This window comes from Falco peregrinus, chromosome 5, assembly GCF_023634155.1.
Source record: "Falco peregrinus isolate bFalPer1 chromosome 5, bFalPer1.pri, whole genome shotgun sequence".
Taxonomy (NCBI): domain Eukaryota; kingdom Metazoa; phylum Chordata; class Aves; order Falconiformes; family Falconidae; genus Falco; species Falco peregrinus.
The window spans coordinates 87,295,782-87,313,302 of NC_073725.1; the positions used below are offsets into that span (position 1 = coordinate 87,295,782).

The 17,521-nt window shown below is 50.4% G+C and overlaps 2 protein-coding genes across 5 annotated transcripts; one reads left to right on the forward strand and one right to left on the reverse strand.

Annotated features, from left to right (window-relative positions):
• Positions 1-4: 4 nt before the first annotated feature.
• Positions 5-4,500, forward strand: MIEF2 (mitochondrial elongation factor 2). Of its 3 annotated transcripts, none has more exons than XM_055803594.1 (4): positions 5-23; positions 407-559; positions 1,044-1,221; positions 2,082-4,500. In XM_055803594.1, exons 2-4 carry the CDS (start codon positions 413-415, stop codon positions 3,098-3,100), a joined length of 1,344 nt encoding a protein of 447 aa, XP_055659569.1. In that variant the 5' UTR covers positions 5-23; positions 407-412; the 3' UTR covers positions 3,101-4,500. The 3 variants fall into 3 exon arrangements, with proteins under 3 accessions (XP_055659569.1, XP_055659568.1, XP_055659570.1); XM_055803593.1 differs by lacking the exon at positions 5-23 and adding an exon at positions 30-264; XM_055803595.1 differs by lacking the exon at positions 5-23 and having other exon boundaries at positions 430-559; positions 1,025-1,221.
• A 1,143-nt stretch (positions 4,501-5,643) lies between these two features.
• TOP3A (DNA topoisomerase III alpha) lies at positions 5,644-17,483 on the reverse strand. Of its 2 annotated transcripts, XM_055803590.1 has the most exons (20): positions 17,302-17,483; positions 16,649-16,889; positions 15,432-15,491; positions 14,942-15,015; positions 14,260-14,335; positions 13,592-13,700; positions 13,145-13,288; positions 12,435-12,605; positions 12,107-12,207; positions 11,896-11,970; positions 11,696-11,778; positions 11,370-11,577; positions 11,013-11,198; positions 10,452-10,581; positions 9,922-10,035; positions 9,676-9,841; positions 9,097-9,240; positions 8,684-8,806; positions 7,673-8,391; positions 5,644-6,625 (listed from the first exon to the last, which is right to left on the reverse strand). In XM_055803590.1, exons 2-20 carry the CDS (start codon positions 16,832-16,834, stop codon positions 6,447-6,449), a joined length of 3,048 nt encoding a protein of 1,015 aa, XP_055659565.1. In that variant the 5' UTR covers positions 16,835-16,889; positions 17,302-17,483; the 3' UTR covers positions 5,644-6,446. The 2 variants fall into 2 exon arrangements, with proteins under 2 accessions (XP_055659565.1, XP_005229069.1); XM_005229012.4 differs by lacking the exon at positions 17,302-17,483 and having other exon boundaries at positions 16,649-17,064.
• Between the last annotated feature and the right edge of the window lie 38 nt (positions 17,484-17,521).

The following is a 17,521-nucleotide window of genomic DNA, read 5'->3' on the forward strand; positions in this document are numbered from 1 at the left end:
GGGGCGGAGTGGCCGGGCAGCGGGTGAGTGCGGGGCCGGGAGTCGGCCCTGCCCTTGAGCGGCTCGGGGGCCGCCCGTGGCCTCGACAGCGCGGGGCTCTCCGCCCCAGCCCTTCCCGGGGGCACGGGCCGCGGTACTGTCCCCCCCCGCGCCGCCGCTTGCCCCCCAGACGGCTGCGGCAGGGCCGGGCGAGGAGCCGGTGATTCTTGCCCGGGGTGACCCTCGCTCCCCCGCCGCGTCCCGGCGGGACCCTTTGCCCTGGAGGTGAAGGGCAGCGGCGGGGCGGGCTCCGTAGGGTCGGGAGAAACCCCAGTTCCCCAAAAAGCTCCCAGCCGGCGGGCTCCGCGCCCCCCGGGGCGGCTGGTCCCGGCGCCGGTGCCACCTTCTGCTGCTCTCCTCTCCGCAGGGCACCATGGCCGGGCTCGGGCGACCGCGGGGCGAGCGGCAGGCGGGCAACGGGCTGGGCAGCATCCTCGACGTGCTGTTGGCCAACGCCAGGCTGGTGCTGGGTGTCAGCGGTGGGGCTGTGCTCGCCATCGCCACGCTGGCCGTCAAGCGGGTAAGGCTGGGGGCTCGGCGGCGGGGGGCAGCCGGCCATCCCACGGAGGGGAGCTGCTTTGGTCACGGCTGCAGCAGGGGAAGATGCACCCAAGGCCTCACCGTGCGGCAGAGCTGGTGCTGTGAATCAGGAAGGCTGGTGCTGGGGGCATGGAGCTGCCCACTCCCACCCTGCAGGGGCACAAACAGCCCCACGCCCCGTTAGCCCAAAGCAGCACGTGCTTGGGGTACAGTAACCCACCTAGAAAGGCATTTTGGGCTTAATTTACATTTGGACGCCTGGTTTCGGCTTAAAAGCCTACAGGAAGAAAATATGCACCTTTGTGGTCCCATAAAATACATGTTTTTGCAAGCAGAGGCACCGCATGGGGCTGTATTACCCCATGTGTGTACCAGAGGGGCTGTTGTCCCCCTTAGTTCAGGGTATGACTGGAGAAATGCCACAAAGGCAGTAAGTTGTCCACAGGGGTTTTTCTTTCCTCCAGCTGATAGACCGAGCCACCAGCCCTCGCGATGAAGGCGACCCTAAGGCTGAGCAGAAGATGCTGGAGGAGAGCTGGCAGGACTTGGCCTTGATCAAGGCAACACCAAAACCCCCCAAGAAGCAGAGAAGGGAAGACCTCAGCCAGCCTCTACTCCCTCCGGTTCAGCCACCGGCACCAGGTAAGGCTCATGGTGTATGTGCCAGCTCCCACCGCGGTCGGGAAGATCACCTTGATGTGCTCTGGGTTGGCTGCACCGCTGCTTGTGGCGGTCTTGGAGCTCTGCGTTATTTTTAGCTGAGTGCCCCGAAAGCCGACCTGGTGAGCCTCCCAGGAGGGCAGGCTCAATAAGCCACGGCCCCTTTTTAGGCAATGCCTGTGGTAACAGCACTTCTGATAATGTCCAAGGCGTCTCGGCCACCGTGGTGTGGTGGAGGCTGTCGGGGCTTTGTTTCCTCTGAAGCGGTGTCTGCTCTGTTCGTTTTCTGGGTCAGCTCTGCCTGGAGGAAGGTGTGCTCAGGAGCTGCTGCAGACAAAGGCTGCCTTGTCCGGCTGCCTACGAAGGCGGCATTTTTCCAAGTGGGAAAGCAGCCCAACTCAGTGCAGTGCAGGTCCTGAGATTCTGGGCCAGGAGCAGGATTGTTTGCAGGACTTGAGCGATGAGGCAGGCATTGGGGTGGGCTGGATCAGCCTGAGCAGTCTGTGGGGCTGAGGCTCGTAGGGACCCTGGCAGTGAGTTGAGTCCCTTGCCCAGCTGCTGGTGCTTAGCCTGATTTACCCATCTGGCTGGGAGGTAAGGCCGGGCACTGTTGGGTTTTGGGGTTAGTTTGGGCTCTGCCTTGGCTGAGAATCACTGTTAACATCAGAGGACCACCTGGCAAGGTCAGTCTTGTGTCCAGAGGCGGGCTGAGAGCTGGGCGCCCAGCTCACACCTCTGCCTCAGCCGTGGCAGGAGAAGCTGCTGCTGTAGGTTGTAGACGATCTGCTCAGAGCTGTGACTTCTCTCTTCCCTCTGCCCCATCGTCTGCTCTACCTCTCCAGAGACTCCTCAGGTCAAATCCATCTGCCTCACACTGCAGGAGAAGCTCCTCTCGCACTACAGCAGCTGGCTGGCCGTGCCTGAGGTGCAGGTGTCCATCGCCCCACAGCTGGCCAGGAGCATCGGCACCCAACTGCAGAACTTCTTGTGGAGCAAGTGCCCAGAGATGCCCTTTGGCAGACTCTTCCTCAGCGGTCCTCTGCTCGATGGCCTCGGAGCTCTGGCAGCTGACCATATCCACCTCATGCTGCCGGTGGTCCTCGACACCGCGCTGTGGAGCCTTATCCCGGGAGAGGACACCGTGGTGAGGAACCCCCAGTACTGGCTGATCAAGAGGACTGATCTGGAGTATTTCCCTCGTGGGTGCAGCCCCTGGGACAGGTTCATCGTGGGCCAGTACCTCTCCTCCAATGTGCTTAATGAGACCCTCCACAAGATGCTGGTGGCCTCCATCAACTGGCCTGCCATAGGTAACCTGCTGGGGAGCGTCATCTACCCGGTCGTGGCCTCCCAGGAGCTGAGGCTGGAAGTCAAACATGATCAGGTCGAGCTGAGCATAACCCTCTTCCCAGTGGTGGAAATGGAGGGCAAGGTTCTTCTAGCTGTTCCTCCTGAAGGACTGGTGGAAAACCTCTGGCTTGAGAGCTTTTACAAGGCAGAGGTCTCAAAGGTGAAGGAGCTGGATGCAGCTGATGCTGGGGCTCGACAGCACTGCCTCCGCATCCTGAACGGCATCTGCAAGAGCCATCCTGCCCTGCACAAACTGAGCGGCAGCCCCTTGACCCATGTCATTCTTCACCTCAGTGCCACCAGTTCAGACTGGGCAGAAGAAAGCCTTGCTGACAGGTTCCAGCAGGTGCTTGAGGAGCTGGTAGGCTACCTGGAGAAAGGGGTCCTGCCTTCCTATTTCAACTGCAAAATCAACCTCTTCTGTGAGCTGTTGGAAGAGGAAATCGATGAGATGGGCTTCCTGCTTTACAGGGCCATATCGGAGCCAGAGCTCCTGCTGAGGGAGAAATGACTGGGGTGTTGAGAGCTCCCGAACATGGGGTGTTCCTCGCCCATCTGCTGCTCCTCGCTGCGAGGATTGTGATGGTTCTAGTTGAGTAGTCAGTAAGAGGCAAAGTTCTTGCACTTTAAGAGAAAAAAAATATATTTAATGTTTGAATAAAATGTGTCTGAGTGGAGGTGAGCGTTGGCGTATGGAGCCTCTGGCTGGGAGGCTCCGCCAAACCCGGGGTGGGTGCAGCCCATACCTCGAGCACCTTCAGGTGAGTCCCATCCACTGGGCATTGCGAGCCAACACAAAGCATGTTTGGTCTCTGGTTCCCAGTGTCCCCTGCCTGTCCCAGCCGTCAGGTTCCCCTGTGCTCTGAGACCAGCTGGAACTGGAGAAGAGCAGTTCCTTGCTGCTGCTGTGTTCTGCAGCATGCTGGGTGGGTCCTTGCACCAGCACCCAACCGGTCTTACTGTGCCATCCCCTCAAGCCAGCCTTTGGGACAGGGTGGGAGCCTTATCCTTCTGTAGCATGTTGCCAATCTGAAATAAAGCCCCAGCGATGACCTGGGTGGTTGTCTGGGCACTTGAAGGTACAGCCATAGCAAGCGGGGCTGGGGGTTTATTCTTTGGAAACCCTTTCAGCTGCCAAAAGGGGCGAGCTGAGCCCTACCTCTTCATTCTGCCAGTATTGGCTCTGTCCCGAGGAAGGGGCGTGCTTCCAGCACGGACCTGGGGCTTCGTGGCCCTTGTCCCACACGGTGTTTTGCTGGAAGATGTCCTGAAAAAGACGGAGGCAGGAAGAGAGCTGCTGACTCCTGGGAGGCTCCTGGAATTGGTCCCTTAGTGGAGGCTGCAGCAGTGCTGTGTGTCCCCTCCCCGGTAGGTAGGTTGCTGCCAGCGCCCATCTGGGGGTACTCGCTGCTCTGCAGTGTCCCCTTCCAGTCTGTCCAGTGACCTTTTCACACATGTATCGCTGCTGTCTTGAGGTCCTGTCCTGGAGCTCCAGGGTATGGGGCAGGAAAGTAGGACAGAAACGATGCTCTGAGCAGAGCACTTGCAAGAACTGAAACTGTTCATGCTTTTTATTAAGAAGGTATGTTTTGTTTGGGTATTTTGTTTTGTTTTTTTTCCTTTGAGTGGCTGCTAGTAAGCTTTGGTTCTGGCCGTAGCCCCAGGGAGATGAAATGTATTCATGTATTTAATGGGAAGAGCTAGGTTTGCACAGTGGTGGAGGTGGAGAAGTCCTGTGGACTTCAATGTGAGCAGCTGTTGCGGTTTACTTTTCTTTACAGCTATCATCTTGTTTATGGGAGGAAAAAACGCACTGCTTTTCTTCCCAGTCTGAGGATTGCTTACTTTGTTCCTCCAAACCACTTCCGAGGTGTTAGTGATGAGAATAAACCTTCCCTGTGTATATTGGTTCTCTTGTGTCACCTCTGTTTTGTTTGCTTTCCTGTGATCAGGCTGAAGCGATCCCCCAGCTGTGCTGGCATGCCTGAGAACCACCCAGCACTGCCCAGGGCATCCCCCGCTCTGCGTGGAGAGCTTGGTGGCAGTCAGACCCCATCCCGCAAGGTCTTCCTCCTCTTCCAGACCCCTACGGCTGCAGAGTGCCTGGCTGCAGTACGTGAGCTGTTGGGACACTGAGCTTGTGCCGCTGACCCAGTGGCTGTAACCAGCTGCCTGAATGCTGACCAGGGTTAGACCAGTAAAGCTGGTAACAGCTGATGCCATCAGCAATGCTTAACGTGCTGCCTGTATGCTACACAACTGCATTCTCCTGCTGTTGCCGTTCAGAGGCTGCTGCCCGGGCTTTTGCCAGCTCAGTGATTGCATTACAAAGCCTCATAATCCTGTTATTTTAGCCTGTAGGGCTGTATTTTTAGGCCACAGCTGTTAATCGTGGGAGTGAGGGGTACAGGGAAATGCAATCCGAGCTCTCCTGACCTCACTCCATAGATTTAGGCCTGATGGCAACTGTCTGCTGCAGAATTAAAGGCTCTCTCATGCAGACCTTAAAGCGAACTGGTGCTTCTGTGGTCTCCTTTGCTTCAAGCTAGCCTCTATAGAATGTGCTTCAGGCTCCTGCCCACCCTGGCTCCATCTGCTGCATGTCACCTCAGTACTGACCCAGGGAACTGCTCTGTGCCCAGAAGTAGGGTCCCAAGCATCAGAGGCCCCAGGGAAAAACTGAATGCTGTCCCCTGGCAGCAGAGGACACAGGAATCTTGTGGGTCTACTTTCTTTGATGTACAGAGGAAGCTCCAACAGAGAGGGAGGAGGTAGCCTGGCTTCCCAGGGAGTTGTCTAAACGAAGCGCAGGAAAACAGAACCTCTGTTCAGTTCAGCCAGCTGGCTGGCTGTCTCTGGGCAGCAGTGCTACAGCAGATGCAGCTGAGGAGATAAAACCACTTTCCCTACTCCTCTGCAGCTCGCTTCTAAATAACTGCAGGGAGTTTCTGCCAAGAAAGCTTCCATATTGTTTGAATGAGTGAGTGGAAAGAGCAAGATTTAGGTGAATGCTTTTACAGTAATAGCCTAACTATTTTAAGTAAGAAGAAATAATACGGCAAGGTTAAGATGTTTAATTATTATTAAAATAATCTTTTAATAAGAAACTTAATAGTTTCACAAAAGTAACTTGCATTAGCTAGCAGCATCACAGAGGCATGTCTCAAGGTTTGAGGAATTGCTTGGTTTCAAATTCAGGAACTGTCTGAAGTGAATGCTCTTCCTCAGCACTGCAGCTGAGCTTCCTTGTCAGGGCAAGCACCAGACCCAGCTGCTCTGCACTGGCCCTCTTCCACAGGCAGGGACAACCAAGGCAAGGGGTAGACGCTGTGACCAAAAAGAAAGGGGAATGTTGCTCAGGTAATGTTAACTTAGAAAAGAACTTAAAATGAAATTCCACACTGTGGAAAGCCAGGGACTGAGAAGTGCTCAGCAGTGCTGGTGTCTGTCCTTGTGGCGACAATCCACTTCTGCCTCGCGTAGAAAGGCTGCGTACAGCCACCGCTGTGGCGGGAGCTGCAGGTGGACTAGATCCAGTGCTGTTTTCTCTGTAGGTTCAGTTTCCAAATGCTTCCTTGCAATGTTCAGACTATCCCAACTTGCTCAGCAGAAGAGCAACTGAAAACAAAGGCTAACGGGTAGTGGGGCCACCTTTCAAAGCTGGTTGAACGCTTGCTGCCCTGGCACGTAATCGTGTGTGAGGGTGGTACCCCTTGGCAGGAGCAGCCTGCAACCAGCCCTTCCAGAAAGCACTGGACAGACTTGTTTCTAGACCCCAGTTCCTGTCAGCAGGAGTTGCTCCTGTAGCAGCTCACAGCCCTGGACCTTTCAGGCTCTCAAGAGATGTCCATCCAGGCTCAGTGGTTTTGAGGGCAGGTTTTTCTAGTGTGGCCAGGCTGGTGGCAAATGCTACAGGTCCGTGGTTTCTTGGCAGTGGCTCCTGAGGAGAAACTGTTTGGTCTCTTGGCTTTACTTCCCAGCTCTCTTGAGTATTCACTGTTGCCAAAGTGGTTCAAAGAGGCATCTCCAAAAGGGCCTAGAGAGAAACAACTTGTGTGTAAGTACCTTTGAAAATATAAGTGGGTGACAAATGGAAGATAAATTCAAAATGGCAGATCAAGGATTTTACTATCCCACCCTCTAAGATTATTCCTGAAGTTACAACAGCTTCAGATTTGTCTGAACAGTTAAATCTCACCCATCTGTCTTGCAGCATTAGAGAAAAGTGGGAACGGAACAGGGGAAACTGATCTGCCTGGTTGCATGCTCTGGTCTACAGCTGAAGCAGAAACAACAAAATATGCCAGAGGAAAACTTGGGTTTTATGTAGTTTTGAAAACTTGATTCTACCCTTTCAGGCTCAAATGTCTGAGGGGGAGGCAGTGTTGAAAATCTCTCTCAGACCACATCTCCACCTCTGTGCTTTGCTTACTGTCCCTTTGTGTCAGAGCTCTTTCTTTCACATCCTTATTTTGTGATTATTTATTTTTTAATGGGTACTTTTTTTCAGCATTTTTCCACAGCAGCCACACTCAGTTTCTCAGCTCTAATCAGAAAGGCTTGGCCTTTCACTGCATTCCTGAACCTAGGGCAGAGGGAGTAGCACCGTTTCCTTGGCATGACAGAATGGGGTTTAAGATCTCCAGAAGTGGTGCTACCACTTCAACTCTATACCAAGTCAGTGCTTGGCTTTGTGAGAGCTGTTACTCTAATTTGGGAGGACAAACTCCCAAAGAGACTGTTGGAAAGAGTGCTGGGCTTCACCCAAGTAGTCATGGACAGACACTTGAGCTTTACTGCACATGGAAGCAAAGCATCCTACTCGGAGCTCAGCAGATGTGTGCTATGAGGACATATCCTGCTAACACTTGGAAAGGTAAGCCAGACTCAGTTGTTACAAGCAACATTTGAAATGCTATAATGCTGCTGACAGATGTTCTAAGACAAACGAAGTCTGTTAAATATATGAGTTGTTACAAGAGCTCTCACACCGTGGAAGCATTCCACATGTGTGAAAAGTGTGTTCAGTTTAGCTTCAAGAATAGCCTCCAACCCTTGTGTCTCACCCCAAGCCCAGTCTTACCCGGTGCCACATTTTCATCTGCCCACTGGAAGAAGCCACACTGCTGCTCTCGGGGTTTAGAGCAGGTGTGGAACTGCCGTCCTTTGTTGGGCCCATCCTTTTGGACCGTGCGTGTGACGGCTGGCTGGTTGCACTTGCAGACTGCGCCGCCTCCTGAATTGGAGCTGTTGCTTCCAAAGAGTTCTGGGCCTCTCCTTCCTCCTGGGCGCTGAAATCCTGCTGGGTCCCTTCCTGCAAAGGGCTGGGGCAGTGCAGAGCCCTGTGGAGCCATGTTACTTCTGTCCTCTGACTGCTGATCAGCCCAGAGAAAAAAGTTGCAGGTACCGGCATTGCATTTGTAAAACTGCCTGCCTTGATTGGGCCCTTCTTTGCGCACAGTTAACAGCAGGGCTTCGTTCCCACAGTTGCACACCACTGCGTTGTTCCCATCATCTGGAGCAGGCCTGGGTGTTCTCGTTGAGCTCAAGGAGAATAGATGTCCCGGTGCCGGGTTTGTGGTCCCCCGCACATGCCTGGTTTCACCGCTACCTCTGTGAAAGGAGTTGTTGACCTGCACGTGATTAGCTTGCTGGCTGGCTGATGATGTGGATTGGGATGACCTGTGTAAATACTTCAGGTCCAAGAGCTCTTTTAGCATGTCGTCACAGCCTCCAATGCAACCAACAAACTCCAGGGGCATAGTGGGTGGAACACTGCCTCTCTTGAATTTAAACTTCAGTCTAAAAGGAAAGGAAGAATAAAAGTATCCCAGTTTATATAACTTCTCATCATCAGACCTTGATTTGGAGTTGCATTTTTATGTTTGGTTGTTTTTTTAAATTCTGCTATACTTACACCGGTTTCCCCAACCCCTCTTCTTTCTATCCCCAAGCCATGAGTGCTGCTCCAGCTTTCCAAGACTGGAATGGAAAATGGTTGCCCAGCCTAACCCATGGACATTTCCAACCCTGAAGGCTAACACACAGTGTCTGAAGAGCTGCATTTCCCCAAAGGACAACTGGTAGGACCTACTTGTGAACTGGATGTGGATTACACACAGCACAGATGCTCTCGTCCCTGGCCACGTCCAGCACGAAATCAGGAAACCAGACGGCAGTTTTACAAGCTGGGTAACCCATACAGCTCAGATAGAACCTGCCATGGGGCAAAAGCACCGGATGAGGAAGAGGCAAAGTCAAGACAGTCAGTGATCTGTTCTGCCGTCTTCTCAGCCATCAGAAATTGTCAAAACAACAATTTTTAAGGGCAAATATGTACTTGAGAGAGAGGTTCAGCTGAGTCCACACACCTTATGTAGCCGGTGGAGTCAGCTAACTGCAGCCCAAGTTTTCATGCTTGCTGCAGAGGGGAGGTAAACTAAAAATGCCTAGAAACACACAAACCAGCAGAGAAGGCTATTTTTTACAACAGGGAAGATCACCAACCCGCCATTCTTCCTGGTCTTCAGGACCATGTCATTGTTGCACTGTGGACACTTCCGAACAGAAAAGGGCGTTGCTGGGTAGACCTCCTCTTGCTCTGCAATTTCTGTGGCTTCTCCAAAATACTGAGCCAGGGCCTGGTCCAACCTATGAAGAAACAAGCAGAGCATCCTGTGTGTCTCATCTGCAGTGATCAGGTAGGGCAGTGAATTAGTGCCTGCTGCTCTCTACACAGCCCCTCTGAGCTTCTGCATGAGTATGTTGATTCAGTACCATGTCTCTGGAACAGGCTAGGTGCGGGTTCAACGTGAAAGGAGGCAGTGCATGCTGCCATCTCCTTCAGTCAGCTCTGGATTTAATCTTAAGGATTTAAACCAAGATGAGCAGTTAGTTGGCACCAACCCTAACTTGTTGTGTTATGTGCCAGGCTGCGAGTCATCCCTTCCCATGAAGTGCCTACACACGCTGGGCAGAGCTCCAGGGAAAGTGTGACAGGATCCCACTCCAGGCTGAGCCTCAGATGAGAAGCTAGTACCTCCCAGAGCAGCAAAGCAAATAGAAGAGGGCAAAGGCAGGGCTCACTTGTTGGCTCTAGCCACAGCTTCGATGAAGACTTGCTTGTACTTTTGGAGCTGCTGCTGCAACACTGCATATTTGTCTTTCTTCCCCTCACAGATCAGTTTCAGATCAGCCTCCAGCTCAGCTCGAAGGTCAGGCTTGGACATCTCGTAGCCCATGGAATCATAGCCTGAGGAACATAGTGCATGGTAAGCGAAACGAAGGAGCAGGTAAGGACCTTGCCATCTTCCTTGTGGGCACTGCCCTTACCTTCAACCAGCCCCATGCCCAGGTGGCCTGGGAGGAATCGCTGATCTGCTGTAAGGCCCACATACATCCGCGTCTTAATTGTCTCAATGTGCTCGGCATGAGTGGCATCCGTCCCTGAAAGCAGACAGGTTATTTAGTCGAATTAGGTGCCAAGAAGTGATTTCCCCTGTGCCTAGGGAAGAGTGCAAGGTGGTAAAGGGACAAGGAGCCAACTTACGGTGAGAGGCAGCACTGCCCTCATGTCTCCCACTGGCACTGAGGCCAACAAGGTGCTGGCAGGCACACCACAGATCCTAAACTGCATGTCTCCCTAGATACTGGAGACACTGCAGACTCCTCAGGATCTCCGGACCTTGCCTACAGGCCTCTACTAACCCTTTGTTCTGTGCATTTAAGTGATTTTTTTTACCTGAAGTGACATTTAGAGCATTCCCTGCTCTTGAGTGTGGGACAGAACTGGTGTAAAAGAAGCTGAGAAGCTTATGAACAAAGCTCTCCCAAAAGCAAGAGGCCACACTGCCAATACTGACCAATGCCATGTTTCTCCATGAGAGCAATGAGATCCGCTTCTGTAAGGAGCAATGGAGGGCTGGTTTCCCCATCCACCATCTCCACTGTAGTAGGCTGAAAGCGAGACCCTTTCTGATACAGTGGGATAACCTGAAGGGAAGGAGAATCTCTTTGAAACTGCCTTCTAGTTCATTCACTGAAGACAAAGTGTCACACTAACGACAGGCCCGTGCAGTAACAGAGCAGCACCCTGTTCTGGAGGAGATCCAGTCCCAGGATCCTTGGGATTAGCTAGTAATGAGCTCCCAGACCACGGAACAGAAATTTCAGCTCCTAGTGAGTAAAGCCAACCCCACAGCCCTGTATGGTCTCTGCTTTGGTATCAGAAGGGGAAGAATCTATCCAAGGCTGGCACAATAAAGCTGCACAGGTTTTTAGCAGAGAAGGCTCTGAATGAAACAGCCAGTGGGCCAGAAATTGTCAAAGGACCTTCTGTACAGGGGTCTGAAGCTGGCAGTGAAGTGCTGTCTCAAACTCCAGGTATTTTAGCCTCTCCTATCTATGTTATTCACGTGTATTACCTTATCGCTCCACTTCTCATAAGGATAGACTTCCAGATAATTTCGGGCCAGGATCATTAGTCCTTGAGCAATGAATCGCTCATTAGCAATGTCGATCTCCACAGTTGTTTCCTGTCCTTTGGCATCTTCAGAGCAACAAGCCAAAAAATGGCGCACAATAAATTCATATAGTCTCTGCTCATTGCCCTAATATCAAACAGTAAAAAAGAGTCAGTGTCCTCCTGTGTTAATGATATCAAGAAATATTAGTGAGATCTCAGATGAGTATACTGTGTAATGACCATACTATTAAGACTTCTATTTTTATTTATCAAGCAATACAAACCATCCAGTTACCTCTGCCTTCATTAAACTCACCTGCAGGTTAGCAGTGTATTTTGTAGGGTGGATGGGAGGGTGAGCCTGATCCGATTTGTTTCCACTCCGAGGGGTTGGCCCACCCTGATCCAAAATCCTCTGTGCAAATGCTCCCCAGTTTGGGTCCTGTATCTGCTCTTGTACTAAAGCAGAGAGGTTCAGCTCCTTGGGGAAAATGTTGGTCTCAGTTCGGGGGTAGCTAATGAATCTTAAGAAAGACAGAAGAGCACTTTAAGAGGTGCGCTCCAAGATGCTTCCCATTTTGAACTAAAGGCACTTTACTCTTGAAAGAATTGAGTTTACCAAGCCAAGTCTTGCTTTCTTACCCTTGAGTATAGAGTACTTCTGCTATTCTCATGGTTTCCTTTGCATTTATTTTCAGTTTGCGGGAAGCCAACTTCTCAAGTTCCTGTGTTGAGAGAAGCCAGGGAAAAAAGAAAGTATTTGTGCATAATTCAGAGTGGTGAGTAAAATATCTGTTCAAAGTTTCTTTCAGATAAGTCCTTTTAGCATAGTTCAAACGTACCACAGTGTCCAGGGGCAGGGGCCTCCATTTGCTTTTTGGCTTGCTCCCAACCTCAACAACAGTTGCTACTGGATCCTAAATGCAGAGTAAGGAAAATGCAAAATCTCCTTTAAGAGTTTATGTAAACTGTTCTTGAAACATCTTGAGCAAGACAGATGCAGGAGATGTTTGGCTGATACTGGATTATATAACTATTCACAAGCTTTCCTACCTCCATACACATGTGGTAAAGGACCAGGCATGCTGTGTGATTGAAGAGCCGGTTCCTCTTCCAGTTGAAGACCACGTTGCCGTCTTCATGATCATGTGTCACTGTGTTGAACAACAGATCTCAGTGATAAAGCAGTAATACAGTGGAAATATAGCAGAGTCAGTGGGGCCACACTGTTGGGAAACCTTTAATTCCTGCTTAGTGGTCAAAGCAAAGGAAGACGAAAACACCTCTGCAGCATTATTTGTTTGTTGCCCCGATGTTTTCCCTTTCTATGCACATCAAGCCCTTTAAGATGGAGCGCAGGACTCGTTTTCCCCAAGCATACCTTTTATTTTATAGAAGGCTTCAGGAACAAAGGCCTGGATGGCTTTAAAGCGTTCAACTACAAACCCCAGTGTTGGGAACTGGCAGCTACCATAGCTGATCAGCTGATCTGCTAAAATATTGGGAAAGATCTTCCGGAGCCTCAGTGTTTGGAATCTGGTGAAGGCAGCGCCTAAGAAAACAAAATGGGCACTAGAACTGAATACAACAACACTGAACAATAAACACAACGCTTCAGATGGTTCTTTTTAGCATTCTGAGTGTTGATTTTACTCTTAAGTTTAATACTCGGTTGCAGAAACTTGTCAGTGCTGCATGAGATATAAACCCAATATTTGCTTCAAATAGCACATTTCCAGTAAAACACGAGATGTGATTTAGTTGCATCTGATCTAAAAATCCGATTTATGACACTACAGAGGACATTCCTGTCTTGTGTGGAGGATACAGAAACAGATGATTTCTAAACACCCCTCGCTGAGCTTTAACAATGTGCATTCATTGTGGTTAGGCGAGAAGCGAGGAAGAGCCTGATGGATGGCCATCTCATTTGTACAGCAGTCTAAGGGAGTATTTATAGACAGTAAGCTATACACTGAGAACAAAGCTGTCCCCTGCCTACCACACTCTTCCTCACTTCCTTTTAGGAGAGGAGTATGCAGCAGCTCAGGCTTGGCAGCCTGCTGTTACCCCCAGCACGTGTTTACATACCTATCCTGAGGTCCAGCTCCTGCCTGACGTCAACAGCATCACTTGTTTTTTGATCTGGTTGGGTGAGGTTCTCGCAGGCTGTTCTGACGGCATGCAGTGTAATCTCTGAAAAACGGGCTCGGAAAACCTGGAGGTTTGGCTTTACTGTCAGATGCACACAAAAACCCCACAAAAAATCAAAGAGCAACTCAAACACCAATGGAAAGGAATAATTAATAAATAGCTATCTTCAAAAGAGCATGCTGTCAACCTATTCTGTAGCTTTCCAATAGCTGAATATACTTCTGGTCTATCAGAGCCACGTATTTATCAGAACTATATTAAATATATTTAACCTGGACACAGTAAGATTGAGAGTATGCCTCTCTTAAGAGACCTCTGAGCAGTGATACCTGTTAAATCAGTACTTTAATGGAACTCAGGGTGATGAATATGATGTCTACGCACCAGCTTTGCAAACATGAATTATCTCAAAGCCGATGTTCTCTCCTTCTCGATCGCAGTCAGTCCAGATCACCAGAGCTTGGCACTGCTGGATTTCTCGTTCAAGGGTTCTCTGAGATGAGAAAACAATGCAGAGTGAGACGCACCAGGCCACTCTGTCATTTTATTTTAGAATGACTCACTAATTGAACATGAAATGCAACGTGTATCCATAGAGATAGATTGTTGCAATAACATTTTGTAATTGTGTGTCTCATGAGATTAGGCAGCTTTCAGAAGAATTGAGTCATTTATTTGTGTACATATGAGTACATCTAACTCTGCAAAAAAGCATGGCTTGGATTGGATTGCACCACAATCTGTTTTCTGAAAGTGTCGGGTTTTTGTAAAATTGAGATGCAATTAGCAATTCCACCTTGTTGAAAAAAAAACATTTCTACTTTTAGCAAAGTAGTTGTTCCTTTACCGTGCTAATTTTACATGAGCAGGAGACTTCCAATGTCACAAATGAACAGCATATGTAGACCTAGGAAACGCAGGAGGAATTTGCTAAACTCTAGAAACTCAGACGTTAAGGACAAAGGTACAGTTGTCCTTCTGTCTGAGACAATATTTGTAGAACTAACCTGTGAACTCAAGTGTTTCAGGAAAACTCTTCAAAAACAACATACCTTGATAGCCATGTAATTTTCAGGGCAATACTTCTCGATTTCAGCATCAAAAAGAGCTAGAGGGTTGCAGCCATACCTGGTAAACAGAGGATGAACAGTGTGAATAACAAAAGCGAAAACATACGTTGTGAGACACTAACTGGTGCTGTCTTGTGAGGAAGTGCTGTTCAAGTACTGGAATTCATAATGTTTTATTACAGGTCTCGTCTTAGTCAACTCAGGATTCAGATCAAATGCCAAGTTACACTTAAAAGCAACAGAACCAAAACGCAACCAGAGAAAACAGCAGATCTGCAAGGCCACCCTGAACAAGCAACTTCTCTTATTCCAAGCATAGAGAACAAATGGGAGGGAAGCTAGAGAAAGCACCTCATATCCCAGGACAACTCCTGGTTGAACAAAGAACACAAGAACATCAATCAAGTTTTGGAATCAGTTTAATTCCTTGCATCTGCCTTAATGTATTTTAACCAGTATTATGACCTTGGGGTTTTTTAGTGCTCTGAAGACAGTAATTTGAAACAGTATTATAGCTATTCAGTGTAAAATTTGGTACTCATCACGCTGCTCTGCAAGTGATGTCAGAGACCCAACGCTTCGAACTCGCGGTGCCCCCCTCATCTTAGGGCTGAAAGCGGAAGATGACAGCCCTCCTTCCTGTGAGGGGCTAGTAAGTACTAACCATTTGCGAAATGGCATCTTAAAATCATGAGCCAGTAAGTGTCCCGACACAGATGTCATCACCATAGTAACGTTCTACAAGAGACAGAGCAAGGTAATTAGTGCCTATCATTTGCTAAAAACTGCCCACAGCCCCAAGATCTTCATGCAGTTCTCAATTTACACCACCAGTGACACCTTCCTCCTGCTAATGCATCGTAACAAGCTCTTCTCTCTACTGACAGCTAAATCTATGGCCTTATCCTCAATTTTTGTAGGAGGTACCCTGTTCTAAATAGCAACATATTTTTGACGAATTTGACAAATTTTGACATTTGAACCCAGAATATTCAAAGACTTAAAGCAACAAAACAGGTCAGTGGTTGACCCAAGAAAAGAACATCTGACTTCCCCGTCACTGGATATGTGTTTCGTAACTTCTGACAAATGGCTTTTAATAATTAGTATTTTGCATGTCTCTAATCCAGCAGTAGAATGAAAGAAAACTCTACCTGGCCAAACATCTGGTAGTCATATTCGTAGATCTTGTTGAACTTGGAAAACCCTTCTCGCTAGAAGGAAAAGAACAACTGCTGAGTTTCTGGCTTCTAACAGAAACCAAATGCATTTCGCCTCACTTTATACACGCTCTTATGACAGAGCACAGAGAAGTGTGGGGCAAGTGAAAACCAGGTACTGTAGCTAATGGAAATTACAGCAGGATGAATGGAAATTGCCTGTATTGTTTATGGAGACATTGAAGTGGCACTTTACAACGTAAGAGTATTTTAAACTTGTCTGAAGGGGATGCCAGGGTTAACTCCCCATGGATAGCAACAACATTGAAGAACAGATTTGTTTTCATGGGGTTGGCCAGTTACAGTCCCAATAAACAAATGTCCTGCTCCAAATGACAATTAGTGTGCCCGCTCCAGGTCCCCAAGACTACGTTCCACATAACTGAGATTTGTGGAAATTTCTAGATTGTGTATTTGCTGCTTTTACTGCAGAAGCAGGATGATATCTTCCTTGACTGGGACTGTCAGCAGTCAGGTTCTCAGTAACACCTTCCATTCAAATACAATTCTGGTCTAGAAGCATCTTCGAGCTCCTTAGCTTGGAAATACCAAGTAATTATGCAAACTGTTAAAGGTCACCCAAAAAAGCAAGAGATCTTCGAACTCCTCTTCTCCAAACCACAGACCATCTTGGCTTTATTATGTGAACTTCAGCAAACCTCTGACACTTGCTGATGCTGCAGAAGCAGTGCTTTTTGACTGGGAGATACACGCCAACAGATGGTTTCAGTTCCCAAAGCCTTCTGCATACACTGCAAATCTAGGAATGACACTGGGAGCCCTCACGGTGGAGTCCAGCAGAAGTGCAGCCGGGGAGCTGAATTCCAACAGGAATTAAGTCACAAGGAAAAAGGGGTCCAAGATTCTCAAATACATTTGGGCAAGTGGTGTTTGTCCACGAAAAAAAGCCATTCTTGTACCCTTAAGCAGACAGAAGTGGCCAGAGACAAAAACAGCGTGAGATGTTGCACATGCCGATGTGAGATGCCCGTGCCAAGCACTGCCGAGTGTGCTGGTGTGGCCATACAAGACACAGACTACACCCAAGACCTGGACTGTGCTGCACAGTGACCCTGGTGACCCTCTGCAGCCAGCTGAGCCGGACCCGTATGCCTATCAGGAACCTGTAAGGAGATGCGGTGCATTCCTACCCGTCGCATTCTGCTGTTGGAGAGCAGATCTGCAATCCCTCGGGCAGCATCATTCTTCTCAGCCACGCACAGGACCTTCCGGATCCTCTGCAAAGCCATATCATCTGCAGCCCGGGAGTAGAGACGCCAGGGCTGCAGCAGCATCCTGACCCTGCAGCTAGCGAAGAACCTGGCTTGAAAGTTCATTACAAGGGATGGTGACAGCTCCCGCGGAGCCAGGGCATGCTGCTGGGGCCGGATCCTGCCGGGGGTGCAAAGCGATCGCTGAATGTCCCGCAGGACCCTGATCTGAGTTTAACCGTTGACCGCGGGAGGCCCCTGGGCACCCTCTGCCCGGCTGCCCCGGCGCCATTCGCAGTGCAGCCCCCTCAGAGCGGCAGGAGCTAGAGGCGGCTTCTCCCCCCGCCAGAAACCCCCACCCGGCGGGTGCTGCCCGACCGCCCCGCTGGGCCCTTCCCTCAGGCCGCAGGGCAGCCTCCCGCCGGCCGCTGCCGTGCTCCCCCTCGCCCGGGGCAGCCCCACCCCCCCCGGCAGGGCTCTCCCTCGCCCCGTACCCCCCAGCAGGGCTTTCCCTTGCCCCGCCCCGTCCCCCCCGGCAGGGCTCTCCCTCGCCCCGTTCCCCCCCGACCCCCGGCAGGGCTCTCCTCACCCACCGCCCTCACTCCTACGCTCGCTCTGTCGCAAAGCGGCGGGACGCGGCGCGCTTTCCCTCACTGTTACGTCCTGCCATAAAGCGCCACCGTGGCGGGAGAGAACTACCGCTCCCAAGGCGCCGCTCGGCAGCGCCCCCCCCGCCGGCCCGCCACCATTTGCCATTGGCCCCCGCCGCCGGGCTCGCCCCGGGTTAGGTAACGTCAGGGGATGGGGATGTTT

Coding starts and splice junctions, on each gene's coding strand:
- MIEF2 (XM_055803594.1), top strand. CDS start 413: ATGGCCGGGCTCGGGCGACCGCGGGGCGAGCGGCAGGCGGGCAACGGG. Junction 560..1,043: donor CCACGCTGGCCGTCAAGCGG/GTAAGGCTGGGG, acceptor TCTTTCCTCCAG/CTGATAGACCGAGCCACCAG. Junction 1,222..2,081: donor GGTTCAGCCACCGGCACCAG/GTAAGGCTCATG, acceptor CTACCTCTCCAG/AGACTCCTCAGGTCAAATCC.
- TOP3A (XM_055803590.1), bottom strand. CDS start 16,834: ATGAACTTTCAAGCCAGGTTCTTCGCTAGCTGCAGGGTCAGGATGCTG. Junction 13,701..14,259: donor AAAATTACATGGCTATCAAG/GTATGTTGTTTT, acceptor TTCTCATCTCAG/AGAACCCTTGAACGAGAAAT. Junction 8,807..9,096: donor AAGACCAGGAAGAATGGCGG/GTTGGTGATCTT, acceptor GCCCCATGGCAG/GTTCTATCTGAGCTGTATGG.